The sequence below is a fragment of the Pristis pectinata genome, chromosome 22 (genome assembly GCF_009764475.1).
Source record: "Pristis pectinata isolate sPriPec2 chromosome 22, sPriPec2.1.pri, whole genome shotgun sequence".
Lineage (NCBI taxonomy): Eukaryota > Metazoa > Chordata > Chondrichthyes > Rhinopristiformes > Pristidae > Pristis > Pristis pectinata.
The window spans coordinates 24,993,859-25,017,240 of record NC_067426.1 but is presented as its reverse complement, the minus strand read 5'-3'; the positions used below and the strand labels follow the sequence as shown (position 1 = coordinate 25,017,240).

The 23,382-nt window shown below is 39.8% G+C and overlaps 1 protein-coding gene across 1 annotated transcript in view; it reads left to right on the top strand.

Annotated features, from left to right (window-relative positions):
* Positions 1–23,382, top strand: part of LOC127581617 (CUB and sushi domain-containing protein 1-like) — a 1,418,367-nt gene that overhangs the window by 1,377,120 nt on the left and 17,865 nt on the right. The window contains 6 exon segments of the mRNA XM_052036133.1: positions 5,203–5,314; positions 8,392–8,571; positions 14,991–15,053; positions 15,153–15,314; positions 16,682–16,794; positions 19,559–19,646. Of these exon segments, the coding sequence (XP_051892093.1) occupies positions 5,203–5,314; positions 8,392–8,571; positions 14,991–15,053; positions 15,153–15,314; positions 16,682–16,794; positions 19,559–19,646 (718 nt within the window).

Sequence of the window (23,382 nt, the reverse complement as noted above, 5' to 3'; positions counted from 1 at the left end):
GAGGAAACTAGGGTAGGTGGGGAAATCCACATGGTCACAGGGAGAACATGCAAGCTAGATGCAAACAGCACCAGGGGCTAGGATTGAACCTGGATTGCTGGAGATGTGAGACAGTAGCATTACCTGCAGTGGCACTTGTCTGCCTTCAAACCAAACCACAATTCCACCTAGCTGAAACATATTATTCCTTATCAAAAGCTGCTTCCTCCATCACTCAGTCTCTTACACTGTTACTTTTAATATTTATGATTTTTAACTTGTCCCGTCTGTTTGGTCCATAAGTTGTCATTGTCACTAACTTCTTCCAGTCAGTTCCACATTTCTTTTCCCTTGCATATCCTCAATCCTCCTACTTCATCTGTCTCCTGAAATGTTTATTCTAACTCCTTTGTCAATAATCTTTCAAGCTCCCCAGTGCAACCATCTGCATCAATATTAATGCAATCAAATTCAAGGCAGATCTCAAATTTCTCTCTCCCCCTTTGTCCTCCAAGATAGGATCATGGAATCATTTGGCCCAGCAAGTCTATGGTATTGGTGTTGGCTTATTATTGTCACTTGTACCAAGGTACAGTGAAAAACTTGTCTTGCTTACCGATCGTACAGGTCAATTCATTACACAGTGCAGTTACATTAAGTTCATACAGAGTGCAGTGAGATAGTACAGGTAAAATAATAACAGTACAGAGTAAAGTGTCACAGCTGCAGAGGAAGTGCAGTGCAGGAAGACAATAAAGTACAAGGTCACAACAAGGTAGATTGTGAGGTCAGAGTCCATCTCATCGTATAAGGGAACCGTTCAATAGTCTTATCACCGTGCGATAGAAGCTGTCCTTGAGCCTGGTGGTATGTGCCCTCAGGCTTCTGTATCTTCTGCCTGATGGGAGAGGAGAAAAGAGAGAATGACCTGAGTGGGTGGGGCCTTTGATTATGCTGGCTGCTTCACCAAGGCAGCGAGAGGTATAGACAGAGTCCATGGAGGGGAGGCTGGTGTCTGTGACATGCTGGGCTGTGTCCACAACTCTCTGCAGTTTCTTGCAGTCCTGGGCAGAGCAGTTGCTTTCCCAAGCTGTGATACATCCAGATAGGATGCTTTCTATTGTGCATCAATAAAAGTTGATGAGTGTCAAAGGGGACATACCAACTGTCTTTAGCCTGCTGAGGAAGTAGAGGCGTTGGTGAGCTTTCTTGGCCGTGGCATCTACGTGGCATATGCTGGCTTGAGATGAGCATTCCCATTAGGTTTATTCCTCCAATCTTTCCCCGTGGCCCTGTGGATAACTCCCTCTCAGATACCGACACAATTCCCTTATGAAACCTTGGACTGATTCTGTTTCCACAATTCTTTCAGGTATTGAATTCTATAACATAACTGCCATTTGGCCAAATCATTAACTTTGGTAAGTTTATTAATCTCCTAATTAGAACAAGTTCCCTGTATCTAAACCAGTCATGATCCTGGATGCCTCTATCAAATCATGTCTCTTTTCTGCAAGTGAAGAGCGAGGGCTTCTTTGGTATCACCCTGCAGCTAAAGTCTCTCATCCCGAGATTCCTCCAAACTTATCACCCATGCATCTCAACTTCACTTCTGTGTGCCTGAATGCAATCCATTAATCACCCTGACTGTTGTACAACCTTAGTGGGCTATTGTGTATTCAGCTAAACTTCTTACCCAGATCTGCCACTGCCAACTGCACTCTTACATCTTTTGGCAAGCCTCTTTCTCACTCTCCAGGTTCAAGTTTGTTCCCTGAGCTCTTCTCTAAACCATTGGAGGCAAGTCACTCAGTTGTCATGTGCTTCTCCTCTGGAATTTCTTTCATCCAATCGACTGTGCCTCCCTTGTAAATACCAACTGTGTCTTCAGTCTCTTCCCACCGCCTCATCCAGGTATTCCTTCCTCATCTAGGTATCTTCTTCTTTTAGAGGATATAGTTACCTGAAAAACATGCTATTACGGCAAATATGCTTGTGCTTTGCTCTGAACACAAAGAAAGTGACTGGGATTTCTCTGAGTGGAACCTGCCGCCTTCAGATAGCACTTGAAACCCAAGAGCTCTGCTCTTCCCTTGAACATGACCTGATAGAGGATGAACTTGCTAGTCAAAAACTTCTTGGGTTGGATTGGTGAAGACCCGAGGGATGCCAAGGCCTCCTGTGATATAATCAGATTATGTGGGCGAGTCCTGTCCATGAAACTGCTGGGGAAACCATTGACACAAAGAAAAGGTACATGTTCAGCTTAACAATATGTCAAAGCTGTTAAGGTTTTTATATGCTTCTGAATGCCTCTGACATTTATTTTCAAGAAAACAATAAAACATCTAAAATAATAAATAAAAGGCATCTAAAACTCTGAAAAAATATTTTAATTATTAAAACATGAATAATTAAAGCATTTAGAACATATCATGGCCTTTCATTTCTTTGTAGCAGCCATAAGGTCTCCATCTGGATAAATGGGCTTGCAGATCCAGCCTCAGATTTAACTGAGTGCAGGATTTGTGAGGCGATTCTCCAGCTTCAACACTGGAGAATTACAGCAAATTTGTGCCCATCCACAGATTCCAGCAGCAGGGAGCAGTGACGGATGTTCCCACAGGAAACTGTCAACAAGTTTTAGATTCCTGTACTTGGATATGCACATGCTGAAGTCCCACAAATGCTGGAAATTATAAGGATAAATTCTTGCATTGCCGCAGAATAGCCAGCAAAACCCAACAAAATCCAACCCATTGTATCACTAACTGAAAAAGAATTTTGTTTTGGACCAAACAATCTCAAATGAAAACCAGGAGAAACAAAGGATGCTGGAATCTAGATGAAAAACACGATGATGCTGGAGGAACTCAGCAGGCCAGGCAGCATCCGTGGAGAGAAGCAGGTGGTCAACGTTTTGGGTCAGGACCCTTCTCCAGGACTGAAGATAGGAAAAGGGGAAGCCCAATATATAGGAGGGAAAAGCAGAGCAGTGAAAGGTGGACAAAAGAGGGGAGGCAGGGTGGGAACAAGGTGGCGACAGGTAGATGCAGGTAAGAGATAGTGATAGGCAGGTGCGGGGGAGGAGGGGAGAGCAGATCCACCTGGGGATGGGTCAAAGCTAAGGAGGGAAAAAACAGAGATAGAAAAAAGAGAGAGAAGCCAGGAAAGGGAAAAAAAGAAGAGGCATGATTGGGGGTGGGTGTGGGGTCGGGGGGTGGGGGGGAGAAGTGGGGGTGGGGGATTACTTGAAATGGGAGAATTCGATGTTCATACCATTGGGCTGCAAGGTTCCAAGATGGAAAATGAGGTGCTGTTCCTTCAGTTTGCGCTTGTAATTCTCCTAGCAATGGAGGAGGCTGAGGACTGACATATCAGTGATAGTGTAGGAGGTGGAGTTGAAGTGAATGGCGACGGGGAGATGCAGATCGCGGTTACGGATGGAGCACAGGTGTTCTGCAAAACAGTCACCTGATCTGCGTTTGGTCTCACCAATGTAGAGGAGGCCACACTTGGAGCAGCAAAAGCAGTAGATGATATTAAGGGAGGTGTAGGTGAATCTCTGTCTCACCTGAAAGGACTGTTTGGGTCCCAGGATGGAGTTGGTGTAGGGGCAGGTGTTGCACCTATGGTGGGGGCAGTGGAAAGTTCCCAGGGTGGATGGGTGGGAGGAGAGGAGTGAAGTAGGAAGTCACGGAGAGAGTGGTCCCTGCGAAAGGCAGAAAGGGGTGGGGAGGGGAAGATATGCTTGGTAGTAGAGTCCCGTCGGAGGTGGTGGAGAATGATGTGTTGGATACATAGGCTGGTGGGATGAAATTTGAGGACAAGGAGGACCCTATCCCTGTTAGGTCTGGGAGGGGTGGGGGTGAGAGCAGAGGTGCAGGAAATAGCAGAGATACGGGTGTGAGCTCTCTCGACCACAGTAAGGGGGAAGCCACGGTTGGTAAAGAAGTTGGACATCTCAGATGTCCTGGAGTGGAAAGCCTCATCATGGGAGAAGATGAGGTGGAGGTGGAGAAATTGAGAAAAAAGGGATCACATCCTTGCAAGAGACAGGGTGGAAGGAGCTGTAATCGAGGTAGCTGTGGGCATCAGTGGGTTTGTAGAAGATGTCAGTAGATAAAGAATCTCCTGAGATGGAGATGGAAAGATTGAGGAAGGAGAGAGAAGTGTCAGAGATATTCCAAGTGAATTGGAGTGCAGGGTGAAAATCCTGGTGAAGTTTGTGAAACTGTTGAGTTCCGCACGGGTGCAAGAGGTGGCACCAGTACGGTCGTCGATATAGTGGAGAAAGAGATGAGGAATGGGGCTGGATTAGGCTTGGAACAGAGACCGGTCAACATAGCCATCGAAGAGACAGGGATAGCTGGGGCCCATGTGAGTGCCCACAGCTATGTCCCTGGTCTGTAGAAAGTGAGACGAATCGAAAGTAAAGTTGTTTAGGGTGAGGACAAGTTCAGCCAGGCAGAGGAGAGTGTTAGTGAAAGGGGACTAGTTCTGTCTCTGGTCAAGAAAGAAGCGGAGGGCAGTAAGGCCATTTTGATGGGGAATGGAGGTATTTAGGGACTGGATATCCATGGTGAAGATGAGGTTGTGCGTGCCAGAGAACTTAGAGCTTAGAAGAGTTGGAGAGCACTTGATGTAACCAGGAGAATTGTTTTGACATGTCTGGAACTCCAAATAGATGATTATTACACCTGAATGGAAGCAGAACACTTAAAGCACTGTGGGATTGTCATTAGTTGATTAGCAGAAGCGGAGGATTTTTGGGACAGGTGATCTTTATTGTGGGAAATTGCATGTATTTTCACCAGGGAATTATCTTGGCACCAATTTCATGCCAAATAGAAGTGAAATAGTGACAGAAAAAATGTTGATGACTCTTCAACAGTGAAAATCCTCTTGAAAACCAGATTAATTTGAAGCAAGGATTTAGACTTATTTACTTGAGGCAATTCATTATTTTGTGATAAAATGGAGCCTCACCCTTAGAAACCTCTCATTGAAACAAACCTTTTTCTCTGGTCCCAAGACAAGCAACTGTAGAAAAAAATACAATGCCTTATGAGTTTTAATCTCATCTGAGGAGCTTCTTGAGATTATTGTAACAAGCTTCTGCTATGTACACTCACAATAAAAAATGTATTTTTTGAAATTCAGCGGCGGTTTTAAATGTTTATCATCTGAACGTGTTAAAGTAACTTTTTTCACTTGTGACAGGTTGGAAGTACAGTGGGCTTCAAGTGCCAGAAAGGCTATCTTCTCCTTGGATCAAGTACACGCACTTGCCTTGCCAATCTTACCTGGAGTGGCACTCAGCCTGAATGTATTCGTATGTCCATTTTTTGTGTCTTAGTTTCACTTAATCATTCAGTGGAATTTGTTGTTACTGTGTTTGCACTCCTGTAAATTAATTATATGCTAGCATAAAATGAAACACAAATTAGCTCAATATACTGCCTGTGTAATTAGTCTGTGTCACGCTTTGCCAGACAGGCTCTTCCTTATGATGGGCAGAGAATGAATTTGTAATTGAAACTATACTTTCACCCTAAGAAATCCATTTCATTTTTGAATGGACAGTCATCCATCTACTAGCTACTCTTTTTGAGAAGGATCTTATTTGCAGCTGAAACCATTAATAATGTATATGACCGTTGTTAAATCTAGTAATTCCCAGTGCAGAGGAAGACATGAAGAATACATATTGTCCTCAGGCAGTTATGTATGGTGGTGGACAGCTGAGTAACTAACAGGGAAACAAGTCACCATGAACAGTCTTGTTCTCAGTTCTCATGGAGTCCAGGACATTGTTGCAAGGCTGAACCTTTTGCAAATGTCTTAAGTCAGAAGTGCTTAATGAATGAGCTATCTCAGCTTCCACTGTCTCAGAAGTCAATCTTCATCCAATTCAAATTGCTCCTTATTATATATCAAAAATGTTTATTTCGCTAGATGTGGTGAAGGCTTTTACTGCATTCTGGATCTATTACTGAAGTCCTGTGCAACAGATCCAGCTGTGCAAAGAGGGAAGCTTATCCAGTACAATTATAACTCCGGGATCCAAGGACAAAATGAAAAATCACCCAGCAATGTCCCGGCACAAAAAAGTAGTACACTTGCAATCCAGCCAATTATAGTCCCATCGTTTTGCTCTCAACCATCAGGAAGGTGACAAAAAAGTGTGATTGACAGTGCAATAAAGTAGTTTACCAGCACTCAAGTGTTTGCCAGCACTTTTCAGCTCCTGAGTTTATTAAAGCCTTGGTCCAAATGTGACAGAAGAGTTGGTTTCCAGCAGTGAAATTGGGTTAACTGCTTTAGTATCATGGTGGTATTTGACTGGAGTGGTGTTAAGACATTTTGGCAAAATGAAGGACAATATAAACCAGAGGAAGGTGAGAAAACTTCTACCATTTGGCATCGTGCCTACTGGGAAGTTAGTTGTGCTTACTGGAGACCAGTCATCTGAGGCCCGGATATTACTGCAGGGGTTCCTCGAGGCAGTGTCCTTGGTCCATCAATATTCATCTGCTTCATAAATGACCCTCACTTCATCAAAAGGTCAGAAGCAGAAATAATCACTGACATGCCAGAGCATTCAGTTCCATTTATGACTCCTCACATAGTGTATTAGTCCATACCTACAAGCAATAAGGTCTGGAAAACATTTAGACTTAGACTGCTATGTTGGTCATATTATCAGCACCAAATGAGTTCCATGCAAAGACACTCTCCAGTAAGACCGAGTAGAGCTACATTTTCATATGGCCCCATCCTATAGATTCTTGAATTTCCCCCAACATCAACAACCAGGGGGTTATTACTAACCAAAATTGAACCAATTACATTAACATTACAGCTCGAGAAACAAGTTAATGGCCGACTATTCTGCAGCCAAGAGATTGGCTTCTCATTCCCCAAAGCCTTTCTACTATCTAGATGGCTCATTTATCTGGATGAATTTAGCTCCTATAACATTCAGGAGGCCCCATGCCATCCAAAGTGACAGTTTAATTACTATGTTATCCACTAGTCTAAGTATTCACTCCCCCTACCACCATCATAATGTGGCTGTAGTATATACTATCCACAAGGTTAGCTGCAGCAACTCTCCGTAGTTTCTTCAATAGCATCTCCTAAACCCACAAAGCAATCCCTTGAGGATGAGGGGAGCAGGCTCTTGGGAAATAATGTCTGCAAATTTCTCTCCAATTCATATGATATCCTGACTTGGAAATATATCACAATCTTTCATAATCTCTGTCAAAATCAAGAAATATGATATTCAGGAGCATCATAGAGTACCTTCAACATGGGCAACAGTGGTTCAAGACACCACTCATCTTCTCTTTCCCAAGTGCAGTTAGGAAGGGACATTCACCACTTCAGTCCTCTTATGCTGCTGCTCGAGATTTTGTCATCATTCTGGTAGCATTCATAATTTCAGAGCAACTTGTAATAAGGTTAGACGTCCCTGCCATCTTTGCATTTAAGCGGCAGATTGCAAATCAGAGAGGATCACCCAAAGAGGAAGACTAATCAAGAGTGCAATGTTCCTGCATATTGTGCCTAAAAGGCATGAGGGAGTACGGAACATTTCCCCCTGGAGTGAGGACTAGAAAGGCTGTCCACCCCAAATGAGGCAAAAAGTATCTAAAGATCCATTTTGCCTGATAATCACAGGTAGATGCCCACCTTGTGAAGGGTAAAGTACAACAATTTCCAGCATTGCTGCACCTGAAGGATCTTGGAAGGAACAAGCAGCAAAAAAAATGGAATTGTGAAAAGTATGTATTTTGTTTTCCATATACCAAACGCCATCTTTGGACCCGAAGGGTTTTGAAGTACTTTTTTTGGACCGAAGTTAAAAGGTCACAGCACTTTCACTTCCACATGCAGCTGTAACTAATTCTCTTGCTTTCATTCACTGGAATCATCTGGAGATGGTTCAGTCCGTGTAGAGAGACTGTCAGGCTATTTAAATGCCCTGACCCTAAAAATATAAGCGGGTACAAGTCATCTTCAGGCAAAGCAGAGTTTGAGTATGCTCTACCAGACTAAGACCAAATGGACATGATTAAGAAGAACCAAATTTCTTTTCAAATGGCAAATAAATTTCGCAGTCTTCACAAAACTCTGTCTTGCCAGAGATGCCAATCGCAATTAATGTTCAGTGAGTTGAAAATGTAAGGCATGTGCTCCAGTATTAGTGAAGTCATTATCTGAACTGACTGTCCCGTGTAGGTTGATAAAAGATTAAAATGGTTGATCAAAGGACATATTTTAAGACTCTAAAGTGCTATTTATATTTTTCTGTAGAAACCTAATGATAGATTTTCATCAGACAATGTCATTTCCCATTTTAAAGTTTTCAGAATCATAACAAAATCTAAATTTTCTTTAAAGCACACCACTGCAGACAACCTGAGACTCCTCCTCATGTGAATGTGGGGTCCATTGATTTGCCTTCACTTGGATACACCTTAATATACACATGTCAGTCTGGTTTCTATCTTGCTGGAGGGTCAGAGCATCGGACGTGCAGGCCTGACGGAAACTGGTCAGGGAAACAGCCTCTCTGTTATGGTAAGCCCTCAACAAAACATATTTGTTATGTTGACAGCTTTTCTTACAAATAGAACCAGAAAGTTATACTTGTGCCTTCAAGAGCTGTGCCACTTGATCTAAAAAGTAACTGCAAAAAACAGAAACCACTTCACTTTGTTTCTGTTGTTCTGTGTAACTGTGTCAATCGGTACATGAATTGTCAAGTGCTTCAATAATTCGGTGTCTTAGTTGTCAGTGTCAGGAAGTCCCTTACGAACTTGTAGTACCCTATGTCAAGCCGTACCTTGAGAATTCTGTCAAGTGAAGCCTCTGTGATTATGTCACATGTTGCTGCTGCAGTGTATAGTCATTCTGTTCTCTCTCACTTTTTAGATGCACTTATATGATATCTAGTGCCAGTACAAAGTGGTTAGATATTATCATGATGTTCCTGAATAATGTCATCATAACCTAAATCCAGCTCTCTCCTTGTGGGAGATTATCTTAATCCGTTTATTCCAAAAAGATTGGCTTTTTATTATGGTTTGTACCATCGGCTCTGTAATTGTGTAACTGCCTTCTCCAACCTGAATTCCTTCGAATCATCTTATCGTAAAGTTTTCATTAATACTTAGTGCTTAAAAGAAAATAGTTAAAAGAGATTTCTTTAAAAAATGATGCACTATCACAAATCTTTGTGATTTAGATTTCAAATAAACAAAATGGGCAGACAACTGTCATCTCCACTACCAGTAAAAGTGAAAGCAAATGTGGTTTCCATCCTTAAACCTGATTGGTCATGATGCTTTGTTCTGTTGTCCCTGACCATCAATAATGATGGGAATACATTAATTAATAGAGCATATTGTGAACAATTTTATTTATGGATTTACTTTTGCAAAAAGTTAAGAAATACTTTTGCTGGTTATTGCAATTAGTACTAAATCCTGAAACTAATTGGGTTAGGGGTAGGATGAAGAGCAATAGATCCATAGAAAGTACCTTCATTTCTATGAGTTTAAATTTAGCCTGGAGTGAGCAGAGCAAAGTATTTTCTTACTGATATACTATAAGTAAATTGGTTTTGAACCATTTCAATGTGACATTCCTGTGCTTGCAGCATAAGATAGCCAATGACCCAGTGCATATTAGCTCTAAATGATAATTTCACTTTAACAAGAACATGAGAATGGCCGGTTTCAAAATTATACTCATAGGAGGAAAGTCCAATGGAAAATGAGGGATTAGTTTTGGAAGATTTAAGCTCCACTGATAACACCAAGGAAAGGGTGATTCACCATCCCTTTGGGAATGCTTAGCAGTGACAAATAAAATATTCTACAGAATTTCATATTAATTTTATTTGAAAGCTTAACAGTTTTTGCAGTTCTAAGTAAAAGTAACCCAAGTGCAACATTGCCAGCAAATGTAATCAGCAAACTGAGAATGGTGTCAAGCTGTTCAGCTACCTTCACCATTAATGTTGAAACATGCAGCACTGAAGTGTAAACACATTGGGCAGTTCTTGCAAGACAAGCTGTACAATGTCAAAAATGCTATTCCAAGTTACATAAAATAAGAAAAAGGACTGTTCCTTTTACATCTACAACAGCTCTCCAAAAGGAACTGAATCTTACATAATCATCTGAGGAAAAGTTCTGAGAAATTTCCCTCTGACACCCTCCTCTGTCCGCCAGTCTTCTCCAGCAAAAATAGTTTAATGAAATTCCAGAATGCGTCTTCATAATTCAAACCTGCCACTTGCTTCACGTAGATAATAATTCCATGGTTTCAGTAACACCAGAGCCAAAATGTTGCTGAGTATTTGATCTTCTCTATTTTAATCTTTGCAACTGTCAATGTCATTCTTTTCATATAATTATGCAGCTCCTTGTTAAGAAGGTAATTTGCATGACATTATTTTTGCTGAAAATCTATTCCACATATCCATAATTCTATCGGGATGTTTCTTATCTCTTATCTTGCTTGAGGCTTATTAATTTTCAGTTTGGCTCAACCAGCATTTGTTGGCAGTGAATGCAGAATTGGATATGTGAAGCTGTTTTATTTTGTACATCATGCTTCAGAATTAGGAAGCTTCATGTGTAAGAGATGCAGATTACTGGACGACTGGATGCTGTGACTGAAGTCATTTTTCAACCATTTTTTTATTGAGTCTTTCCAAACAAAAAAGCAGATCCAAAAATCAAATACGCTCTTGTCCGAAATAGGGTCCGACAATCTTTACATCTTGTCTGAAGTGTAGCGGGTATTGATTCTAGCGAGAGCTCGAAGTTGGAAGGTTAACCCTTATATACTCAAGGCTATGTTTTCCTGAGCTATGTTTGCATTGAAATTCCTGAGGTAAAATAAGCAAGAAAAAGAGGGATATTTTCAAAAGTTGGAGATTCAATACATATCTTGTTCTGCTTCACAACCTCAAAAGCAGATGATGTAGAGGGAAAGCAAGCTGTTGATAAATTGCATTGCATTCACATCTATCCCTATCCTTCATCGCAACCCCATGCAAAGATAAAATTTTAGGTAACACCATTGTAACCGTGCTTGTGACGGTAATACTAGAGAAAGTATTGTGTTGTGTTGCAAGATACTTGTGATTGGAACTAAACAGGAAAGTAGAAAGCTCAGCAACTTGAAACACAGTATTAGAACAAAGCCCTGGACCACATCAGAAAAGAAATAGGTTGTTATACCTCATAATTTTCTGAAAGCATGCATAACATGAATCATGTGTTGAAATATTCAGGGATTATCCTAACACCTCCACTTTCTTTCACTTACGTTGGCAGAAACAGAAGCGAGTGAGTATCCCAGAAGCACGGAATAACAAAAAGATTCTTGATATTGCACAGAATGTTGTGGAAGAGCTATGCAGTGCATTTATATTCCAGTGCAGTATGATCCAAATTTAATGGTTGTGAAGATAATGAAGTATCTTAATGTCATTCTCAGTTTGCTAACTATATTGGCCTGCAATGATACACCTGGGTTACTTTTCTTAAAACTACAAACACTGTTAAACTTTCTAATAAAATGTTTGTGGTATATGTGCAGCAGTTTGACTGAATGCATGCACTTCAGGCACTGTAACATGAAATTCTCTCAGGTACGGCATTCCTTCACTTAATGCACAGAGAATGCAGCTTGTCTTGTGAACCATAAGCCATCACTAAAATGTGTATAGTGTTGCTTCTTTGATCCCAATCCTTAAATAAAGCTATGTAAAATTGCTTGCATTCACTCTATTATAATGTGGATGTTATAAGTTACAAAAGTAATCTCTAAAACCATTTTATTTTTCAAACATCTGTGAAATATTTGAGCTTCACATTCATGGTGTTTGCCTATTTTCCTTTATTGGCCATTATAGCAAGAGGAAAATTACCCTATGGGCTTATTCTACATTCAGTTCTACTGCCCTCTTCTCCTGACCTCTCAGCAAATGAGATTTTCCTTTATAATCAGACCATTTCCTCTCTCAAACACTTTTTGGCTTACTCATAATTTATCCAATCACAGGAAGAAAGCAGGCTGAGACAGGTAGCCTTTCCCTTTCTTTATAATTCGAGTTTGCTCCTTTGAAACCTTCAAAATTGATGCCATCAGCACTTCAGTTAAAAACCACCCTCACCTTCCTTATAGCCATGAAGTCACAGCTGGATATTTGTTGAATGTATGCTAGACAGAGATAGATGGATTTTTGTATAATATGGGAATCATTGTGGACCTGAGGTTAGTACAGGAGAGAAGGCTGAGGTAAAAGATGAACTATGATCTTATTCATTCACAGGGCAAGCACAAATGAATGAATGACCTACACCTGCTTCTATTTCTTATGTTTTTAAGTTATCAAATATGATGTTACCGCCCAGGCAAGTCTGTGGATCCTGGAAAAATGTTCGAGTGCTGATCCATGAAAACGGCAATTGTGACTTCATTGATATCTGTAGGCAGTATTGTTGTCACTTGAAGTGAAATCATATCATACCAAAGCTGCATTCTGTGGTAGAGAAAGAACTTGAGTCAATATAGCTCCTTGCAATATGTTCCAAGATGCTTCATAATCAGTGTAGTAAATTTGAAGCATTGTCACTTTTACAATATAGGCAAATAGAGCAACCAAATTTTGAAGAGTAGCAGCCAACTCTTGTCAAGTGCACAGAAAATGGTTCTTATTTACGTTGGTTGAGAGATAGATATTAGGAAGATTTCATCCAATATCCCCTTCCCTTTAAATAGTGAGAGACTATATTTCATCTACCAGCAAGATGGACAGGGCTTTAGTTTAGCATCTCATTCAAACATCGCCATTTCTAACAATACAGCACTCCTACATATGTCAGTTTAAGTGTCAACCTGTGTCCAAAACTTCAAAATGGGACCTGAAAGCAAAGCTTCTGGTTCAGAGGCAAAAATTACCATTCAGCTCTGATCACCAACTGAGAAGCCTTCAGTTTTTCAAGAGAAGTTTTAAACATTCCTTGTCAAGCAGAGTGATGATCATATTTCCAAGTGGGTTATAAGTGCATATGTTAGGGTAGTGAGAGATTTGTCTCAAATGCCTCAGAACTCATTGCACCTTCATTTGCCCCCAATGCCCCTGCTATCACAGAACTTCTGAAATCATTTTCTCCATTTTGATAAGACATTGCAATCGGAACCTCCAAAGTCCAAAGGATTACCCACCTTCACTGATGGGGAAAAATATCTGAAAAAAACAACAAAATGATATCAAAGGTCCTCCACATAAAGCAATCATCCTGTTTCTATCTCCACAGAAGCAACCTGACCAACTGTGTGTTTCCAGCATTAACTGTTTTTATTTCAGGTTTACAACAACTTTGCTATTTTGGAACCAACAAATAAATGTTACACTGGAGACATTTCTGTATCTTATGAGCAAGGCTGTTCTAATGGCAGAGCATTGCACGAAGCTGCTACTCACTATGAGAATCATCTTAATAATATTTTACTAATTTCAGGAGATTGCACTTGGAGGCAGGTCTTCACAGTATCGGAACTAGAATCTGTTCTGCAGATTTTTTTTTGTGTATCAAAGGTTAATATAGGAATGAATGGTCTGCATCAGTCAGATACTGACAAATATTTTTTGTCGAACAACTTGATTATGAAGAACAGTAGATTTAAAGCTGACATTGTCATAATATGTAGGTAGATGTTCCAATTCACATCAGTCCTTGCAAGAAAAAAATAATGAACATTGGTGTGTGTTCGTTTGAAGTGCCTTTGCTCTTCAAAGAGAACTGACATTTCTCAGATATTGCATCTTCATCAATTATAGATCAGCATTCTGGTTGGAAAAAAGATACAATTCAAGATGTTTTTTTGAGAATTTGCAAGGCTGAATGAGTTTTATACTTTTCCATTTCATATTTGCATTATTTTTCCAGATACCATTGTCTTCAGCAACTTCTAGATCATAATCTTCCATAGATTTGTCTGATCCCTCAGTGAACTGAGACATTTATGAAAACCAAGTTTCTTCTTCTGATTTTGATGGGCATACACAGAAGCATACTTCATAGAACTGTGCAGAGAATTCTAGTCAGTATCGTTTATTGTAATGGATTCATTAGGATTTCCTTGATCTGGAGTTTTGACAGTTAGGATATCTGGCACTTCTGTTTGTATCAGCTGTCTGTCTGGTGCAGTTGTAAAGTTGGTGCGAATTTTACAGTTAGAAATAATAGTAATGTTCACACTCCATGTGACATGAAATTATGTTCACACTCCATGTGACATGAAATTATGTGGCACCATTATGTTACCTTTCAGAGTTTGTAAGTAAGGTAACACATTTAATGCTACCAAACACCAAGGAGAACAAATGAATGATCATGGATCAGTGCTAAGAAACCCAAAATGGCCCATTCTTCATGATTTATTGAAATTTGTCCACATTTCTGGTGATTTACAGAAAACTAAATATCTTTTTGGTTACCTTTAGATAGAGCATCCAGGTATTTGTGTTTTCTTTTTTTTATAAAAATGCTTCTTTAACTGTGAAAAGTATAGCTTGTTGGTTGTTGCATCATTACCATAGTTAGATTCCAATACAAGCTAATTCCTTCTCATTAGTAAAGGTCTGAGCAATTTGTTCTCAGTTGCTATGAATGGGAACTTTGCATTATTTGATATAAAGTGGCTTAAACATCTGTGATGTCTGCCTCTGAAGCCATCAAAACTCTATCAGATACCATATGCACAGAACTATAGAGCAACTGCAGCAATATGCTGTCATATTTCTCCCTGCAGAGGAATGGACCTTAAAGTTTATGACATCCTCATAAGCTCAGGACTGAATTATTGATTGGCAGACTCATTGCCTGCAGTCTTGTCTCTACAACCTGTATCCAACATTTGACTTAATAATTTCTGTTGTCAACTGTTATTTTTTTATTGGGTTTGTTTAGCAGACACAAGGCCCAGTGGAAGGCCAATGGGAACAGTGAAGGAAATAACAAGCAGCAAACTTTCCGGTAAGCTCACAACTAAAGTACAATCAATGTCTTAAAGTACTTAAAGACTTTGTTTGGGTGACGGGTTGTTTCTAATTATATTTTTCTCATTGTTGGCAGTTCCGGCCAATGTCTTTGCCCAGAATTCTCTCTGGAAAGGTTCATACGAATACCTCGGGAAGAGACAGCCAGTCATGTTAACAATTAACAGCTTTAATCTGTCCACCAGCCAAGTCAAGGCAACTCTTTTAGATCAGAGTGGAGTCGAGCTTAGATTGAAGGGTAAGTGGTAAAGTAATACTGACAGCTTCCTGGTTAGTTTTGTACGTTTTGCACTAAAAAGGAAACTTTACAAATATTCCTTACAAACAAAGGAAACCACTTTGAACTATTTCTAACAGGATGTAATCTGAGTCAAAACTGCAGTCTGCAAAATAGATAAAATTGGTCTTTTGTTCAAGTAAAGTTTGAAGGTTTCTGATGCTAAAATTCATCTCCTATTGAATGTTCGGAGGAACTGCTATAATTAAGTCTATCTGATAATCCCCAGTTTTGAGTTCCATTAAAATAAAATTTCAGAACCAATGAAGTTCAGAATTAGAGTTTGGTGCTAGTTTACACAAACAAAAGATGACAAATTTCTGCCAACTCCATCATAAGATTTAATAGGCTATGATTTTGCAAGAAGTTCCATTTTACTCAGAATTTATGTTCAACTTCATTTGTAGTTTATCAAAATGTGTACTCCCCAAATTGAACTGGAATTCAAAGTCCTTTTCTAAATAGTTGTGCACAGAATAAATTTTGATGCCCAATCATTATTCACCATTGTTTGCAAGCATTTTGGTAGTACATATTTCATAGCATTAGCGGAAGCAGAGGCCAAGTTAGCTGGTGTTCTGGCGTCTCAGGTGGTTGGGACTGTGAAGGAGGGGTGTGGGGTGGTGGGTGACGGGTGTGACGGAGGTGGATTAGGGGATGAAGGAGGGAATATTGCCCTCAGGTGTTAGAAAGGGAATGAAAATCAATGTTAAGGAGTAAAGAAACATTAGTGTGCACTGCTTTCCATATTTCATTATCCTGAATCTGTTTGTCAGTTCTAAACAGGACACTTGTTTATAATTGCAGCAGTTCGATCCCAGCGTTCTCATTAGGTCCCATAGCAATATCCTTTTGTACTTAGATGAATGGGTCCACTGTTCTGGCAGATGTTCTAACCGGCACAGCTTCACCAGGGACATTTTCCAGTGTAACTACCAGCAAACTGTGGAAATTTGTTCTCCACTCTGGAGTCCACACAAGAGTGTAATGGAGAACTCCATGTCAATCAGCTGTGGGACAGTTCAGGACTTTTGCATCCATGCAGCAAACCTGAACTTCTCCATAGCTACGCAAGCAAATATGTAGAGTTCTGCACAGACCTGCCTGCATTTCTGCAGAAAATCAAGCTCACGTAATCATTATTTCCCCACGTACATCACCTTCTCTAGGACTCTTTATAAGCCTCGTACCATGCTGCATAATTGGTGTTGAGGTTTTACCCTCGTAGTGTAAGTTAAGAATCATCACTTAAACCTCAAGAGTTTCAAGAATGATAAGGACAAACGGAATTATTATATTTGTTTCATTAATGTTATTACATCTTTCAGGTTTCTACAAAAAGGAGGAGCATCATCTTCTTCTTGAACTTTATAAAATCCGAGGTCCTGTTGAAATGTTTGTACACAAATTTAAGAATGACAACCTGGCACTGGATGGATATGTAAGTATTGTTGAGCGATCTCACTTTTTCAAGATCCAAGTGTCATGGTTAAAATGCTGCTGAGGCACTTTGGACAGAAGAGTAGGAAAGTGTCATTCACACTGCAAAGTAATAGTCCTGGATCTCTGACAGTTTGTCAGCACTGTGTAACTCTTCTGGCCTGGAGAATGTGAAAGCTTCAGATTGAAAAGTGACATACTTCAACTCACAGTGCAGACTTGAAGCTTAATTGCTTTTGAACGTATCTGATGGCACGATGTAATTTTTTGCTGAACCACTCTAAAGGAAATCCAATTCTAAATTACAAAAGGAGTTAACAATTGTTTCTATCAGCAATCAGCACATCCAAATGAATTTAAACATGTCAGGGTGGAGCCCTGTGTTGGTGATGTGATTGGAAATCTGTGTCACCTTCTCATGATACTTCACACAGAGTGAGGATGCAATGGAATTAATACACACACTAGATAGGAAGATATCAAGTTGCACTTGCAACATATGCTGAGGTCCCAAGGGATTTGTGGATTATAAGTATACAAAGTAATGATAATCATTACTTTCCATATTTAATTTTTAGGTAGAGTTTAATGCTTATACACATATTTATGTATAGTCCAGTCAAAAAGAGAGCATTTTTTCTTAATTCGTCAACTTCCAAATCACACAGGATGGAACTCATCTTCAAACGTGAAAATTATGTGATCATACCTGTAAGGTTCGATATATTTCTCACTTATTACCACTGCTGGGGAGCTAACAATCAAAGCATTACAGGGAGATGCCTGCAATTAATTGTGAAATATTTATAGCCATATGTCCTGATATATCTCTGCCAGTGCTGGGTATTCCACAAGAGGCCTCTACATGAATCCCATTTACAAAATCTTCCTTTGTGTCCTTTTAGAACATGTTTTAAGTATTTTTTCCAGCCACATTTAAGTTACATTTTATTCCCTGCATCAGTAGCAGCAGGTTAAAACACTTCATGCAAAGTAACCCCTAATATGTAAGGATTTCTTCTAACTTAGCTGCAGGGGAATGGAGAAGGGAATGGAACAAATGGGATTGTTTCTCTGGGAGCTGGCACAAACTCCGATAGACCAGATGACATATGATAAGAAACTTGCCCATTTAATCTTCTAAAGATAATCTACAAGTGATATCTTCTTGAAACTGATTTGCTAAACCATTATAGTTAATTGAACTTCCTAATTTTGAAAATATTTGAAGTTTCTCTATAACCTTGTCTGCCCAAATAAAGAAAAACGCACATTTGTCATTTTCTCCGTAACTGTAAATTCTGTGTGTTGTTATAACTTCAGTGAATATTTAAATCCACCTTTGAATAATCTGGTATTTTCATTATTATGGACTGCCCAAAACAGCACCAGTAATGTTTTGCATAAACCCAACAACAGCCATTTAGTTGTAGAGTCAATGCCTTCTGTGCAAAAACGAACATCTCAATTGCTTCCTTGTGGTTAATTCCATCTACAAAGATGCCCAAATGTAATCAATATTCAGGGGCACAAATTGCATTCAAAATTCTGCTAATTTTCCAAATCACATTTTTCCCATGTTTTGTTTTGTTCAACGTATTTGTCAAACATAAAATCTTATTTTGAGCAAATCCAATTGGGAAATGTTTTTAATTTTTTTTCTTCTGACAACAATATATTGTCCTATTTAAGAGTAATATCAGCTTCAGTTTTAATCATAGAGCTGAAACATATTTTTCATAAAGTAGCCGTATTTTTATGAAAAAATCTTGTCAATCCCTCCTATTAACCTCCTGTTAAAAGCAGAAAATGTCTTTAAAAATCTTTTCAAGGCCACGTATTAGTTTTATTACTCTAATTTCATAAAACATATATTTTTATAAAAAATTAACAATTTCATATTTGTCTACTTGCACCTATAAAGGCTTAACTTTAAGAGCCTCCTTGAAGATTCAGAAGCAAGAGTAGTTAGCTTGAAGGTTAATGGATCTTGGTTGTGAGCATGGTCATCTTCCAGCAAGGTGCTGAGAAATTGAATGCCTCCTATAACAGTGCATTACAGGGATGGGGCAATTGCAGAACACACAAGGAAACTGAATAAGTTATGGCTCCTTTGTCACTGAGTAGAATAGGGGAATCACAGGTGAGGAAGGGAAGGGGAAACAGACAAAAGATCAGTGGGAATGGGATTAGATGAAGGACTGGACAAAGGAGATTCAGAACAAGAGATCTACATACACAGAATATAATGTGCTTAAAATTTCTCAATTGTTTGTGGTGATTTGTCTTGATAACACAACCTAGAAAGTCTTTGCTGAATGAAAACAGGACAAGATGCAACAAGCTCGTGGGGCACACTGAGTTGTTGGTGCAATGTATCACGAACATGCAGAGGAGCTAATGATTTTTTTTGGGGGGGTGCATTTAAGTCAAAATTGGTGGCTTTCCTACTTCGTTCATTGTTATTGATAAACTGGTGTATTTGAAAAGAGAACACTATCACATTTGTTTGGCAACTTTGCTGATCAACTTATCACAGGGACCACAGTGCATTACCAAGACACTTCCTCTCATCTGACGATGATGCTTCAGTTGCATAACTGAAAAATATCATAACTCACAACACCAGAGAGTTGCACATAATAAGTGCAAGACCTGCTCCACAAAAGATCCATCTCAGGTAGAAAAGCCAGGGCCATCTTTCCCAAATACCCTCCACGTGCTGTTAACTGACTGAATGACTGACCTCATTTATTATCATTTAGGTTTCTGCAGAGGCTTCAGGCAACACATTTGTGTACCAGGGATTTGTTCAAGGCAAGGACTTTGGGCAATTTGGTCTCCAAAGAATAGGTAATGTGACTTTCTTCATATCTTTAATTAGAGCAATAATTGCATTTTATTTTGTATTGAGCGTCTTAAGTGCTTATTCTGATGTTGGATCCATTTCACATGTTCATGAAGAAAATGACCCCTTCATTCCATGGTGGTTCTTCTGAATTCCCAGCGTAACTTCACCAAAAGACTAACAGGAGGACTAAGGGACTTTTACAACCATTTGCTTCAGTTCTGTGTTGCATTTTGAGGGTGGTTCAGCCAATCACTGAGCAAGGAATATCAGACTGAAGAACACCTTGGGAATTTCAAAGTTGGATTGGGTTATTTTATGACCTCATTCTTGCCTGGAACCTTAAATACCAGAATGTATCAAAAATAGAGCACACGAATTTCTCATGATTAATCAGCTGTTCATTTTAAATAATTGGAAAATTACTTGCAGCAGTTGACTTGTATTCCCAATGGACAGTACTTGTTGTCAAGAATTCAAAATGAGAAAGTTATCCCAATAGAGTGATGACTTAAATAGACCACTCTAGATGGCTGAGACAGGAGAAACTGATTTCTTCCTAAAGTGAAATGTTAAAGTTGGACACTCTGTCCTCTAGAGTTATAATTCTGCATATTTGAAGCTACATTTACCGAAGCAGTAATCCTGAAATCTGACAGCATCACTGTCAGGACCCATGGGATTAAATCTTTTGGATCTTCCAAACAAGCTTGTTTTATAGTAGTTAACAATAAGACCACTTTCCTGTTAAGTAATCCTGGTGAGAAAACCTGAAGCACGAAGCAGAGTTCGTAAGTGGTCTGAGAGATCCCTAAAAACGTTGCTGCAGGAACGAGCTGGCAATGAAGGCATGCAGCAGGTTAAACTATTTTTATTTCCCACAATTTTCTGTCTAAACTATCTGCTCAGGAGATAAATGAACTTAATTTGTGTGAGGTGTAATCCAGGAAAAATCCTCTGAGGCTCAACTCATCAGAAACAGAAGATTCTAAAAAGAAGCAATGATTGGAGGTTGCAAAATCAGTGAAATATTTCATTTGTAATTTTCAGTTGCAGTAACACCCTGGAAACCAGTGAACAGTAGCTCATTTTACATCTTGCCTGATTTACTTTCAAAGGAATTTTGCTTGTTATCTTTTTTTGTGATGTTCCCAGGAAAAATCGATTCCTCGTCAAAAATTGCACTTTATCGGTCAGTCATCATCACGTCAGATGAGGTGTTCCTTTGAGAAAAATTCTAGTAAATATTCAGCGGTGGTGCTATTCTTTTTTTTATCATGAGCATTAGTAACCCACAACCAACAACTAAAAACATATTATCCATTTAATGTTACACAGCTGCATCTGGGATCTTGCTGTGTATAGATTTGCTGTCAATTTTCTTATATTTTAATAATGATTGCACTTCAAACGAACTTAATTGGCTGCAAAACATCTTGGATCATTCAAAGGTTGTAAAAGGTGGGATATCAGAGCAAGTCCCCCCTTTTTTCTTTTCTCATATATCTATATTGGAGCAGGTTCTGCTGTGGAAATAACAGTGAGGCTTTTGATGTTCTCTGGTACTTGTGTATAAGTGGTACAGAAACTTCGGGCAAGGGCCATTAAGTGCAAAAATCTGAAGTTGTTACTGTTGCTTCATTCCACCATTACTTCACAGAAAGCCCAAGGCTCACTGAGTGACAGATGGTGCAGCATCTCTCACTGTGTTCCATCCCTGGATTCCATGTGGACTCCAGCAGTGGGGTCCAATCTTGCACTACACTGGGGAATGACCAGGTGTGCCAGCTCAGAACTCAGTCACTTTCATGGAATTCCTTGGCCTGCATTTCAGGAAACTAAGAATAAAGTAAGGTGCTCTTTTTCATTATCTTCCATTGCAGTGGCTTTTTCTGAACTGCTTTTTGCAGTAGGAGTGAGCGAATGAGTGACTTCACTGTCACTCACTCCCTTACTCACTCACTCAGTTCCTTCCTCACTCTTTTACTCTGGCACTCACTCCTTACTCACTTCCCAATCTCTTGCTCACTCATTTGCTCATTCACTCATTCTCTCCCTCGCCCCCCCCCTTCCCCCTCACTCCTCCTCTCATTCCCTTGCTCTCTCATTCTCTCTTTCACCCTCTCACTCTCTCAATCACCAACTCTCTCTCTCACTCACTCAGTCACTCAGAGCATTCAGGTGAATATAATTGTTTGGCAGTTGGTCTTCTACAAAACTGCAAAAGTTATATAAGGATGTTACCAGGTATTAAGGTTACAAGGTTACAAGCTATCACCAGGTGGCACAGTCTCTTTAGGTAGGATGAGCCAACCAATCTAAAGGCAGTCTTTTCCTTGGAGGCAAACAAGCATACACCACCCTAAAGAATTGATAGAAGTTACAGCAGGGAAGCCATTTGGCTCATCCAGTCTCTGTCAACTCTAAACACTACCCCTTTTAAAAAGAAAGCGAGCAATGCTGTATAAATCAATAAATATTTTTACTTCAGGGGTTTATACACTGATAGGTTAACATAGGTCAGTGGTAAGCCTGCCTGCATAGTTGCACCCGAAAATGTCAAGTTGTAAATTTCCTTATGTTCCAAGAACTTATAGATACAATAACACACTTGAATACATTACAATTTCCTTGATCCATGTCAGTCACAGTCTGATTGACATCGTCACTGAGATTCTCATCTCTTTGGACACTTCTGGAGATCTGCACACCCAGTTCGTTCTTCCTTTCTCAAGGACTTCACTTCTGTGCTTCCGTAATCCAATGCCGACTCATCTCCTCAGATTCTTCAACTCCTGCACTGCTGCTCTGCATGCTCAGACTCTCCTTTTCTTGTGTGGCTCCCGTCCACTGCTTCCCCTTTTAAAACTTTGACTTGCAGAGTTCACTTCTCCTGGAGTCCTCTCCCATGGCCTCTGCCTTTGCCAAAACACCTTGAAGTCAAGCCTGCCATGTCAAAATCAGAATCAGATTTATTACCACTGTCTTTTATGACGTGAAAATTGTTGTTTTGCAACAGCAGCACAGTGGAAAGACATAAAATTACTATAAATTACTAAAACAAATAGTGCAAAAAAAAGGAATAACAAGGTCGTGTTCATGATTTCATGGACCATTCAGAAATCTGATGGCGGAGGGGAAGAAGCTGATCCTGAATTGTTGAGTGTGAATCTTCGGACTCACGTACTTCCTCTCTGATGGTAATAATGAGAAGAGGGCATGTCCTGGATGGTGAGGGTCCTTGTGGATGGATGCTGCCTTGTTGAGGCACCACCTCTTGATGTCCTCGATGGTGGGGAGGGTTGTGCCGTTATTGAGCTGGCCAAGTCTATAACCCTCTGCAGCTTCTTGCGATCCTGTGTGTTGGAGCCTCCATACCAAGCTGTGATGCAACCAGTCAGAATGCTCTCCACCATACATCTATAGAAATTTGTTTAGGCAATGGCAGGACCATCACACACCATCACTGTTAATCCAGCCTATGTTTCCTCCCACATTCTAAAGACGTACAGGTTAGGAAGTTGTGGCATGCTATGTTGCCGCCGGAAGTGTGGCAACGCTTGTGGGCTGCCTCCAGAACATGCTACGCAAAGATACATTTCACTGAGTTTTTCGATAAATATGTGACTAATAAAGATATTTTAAAATCTTATCTTATGTCTCCTTGAAGTGTTTGCTTCATACCTCAGCCTTGTTCCTATAATACCTTGCATTCTCTCAATTTCTCCATCTCCAGATACA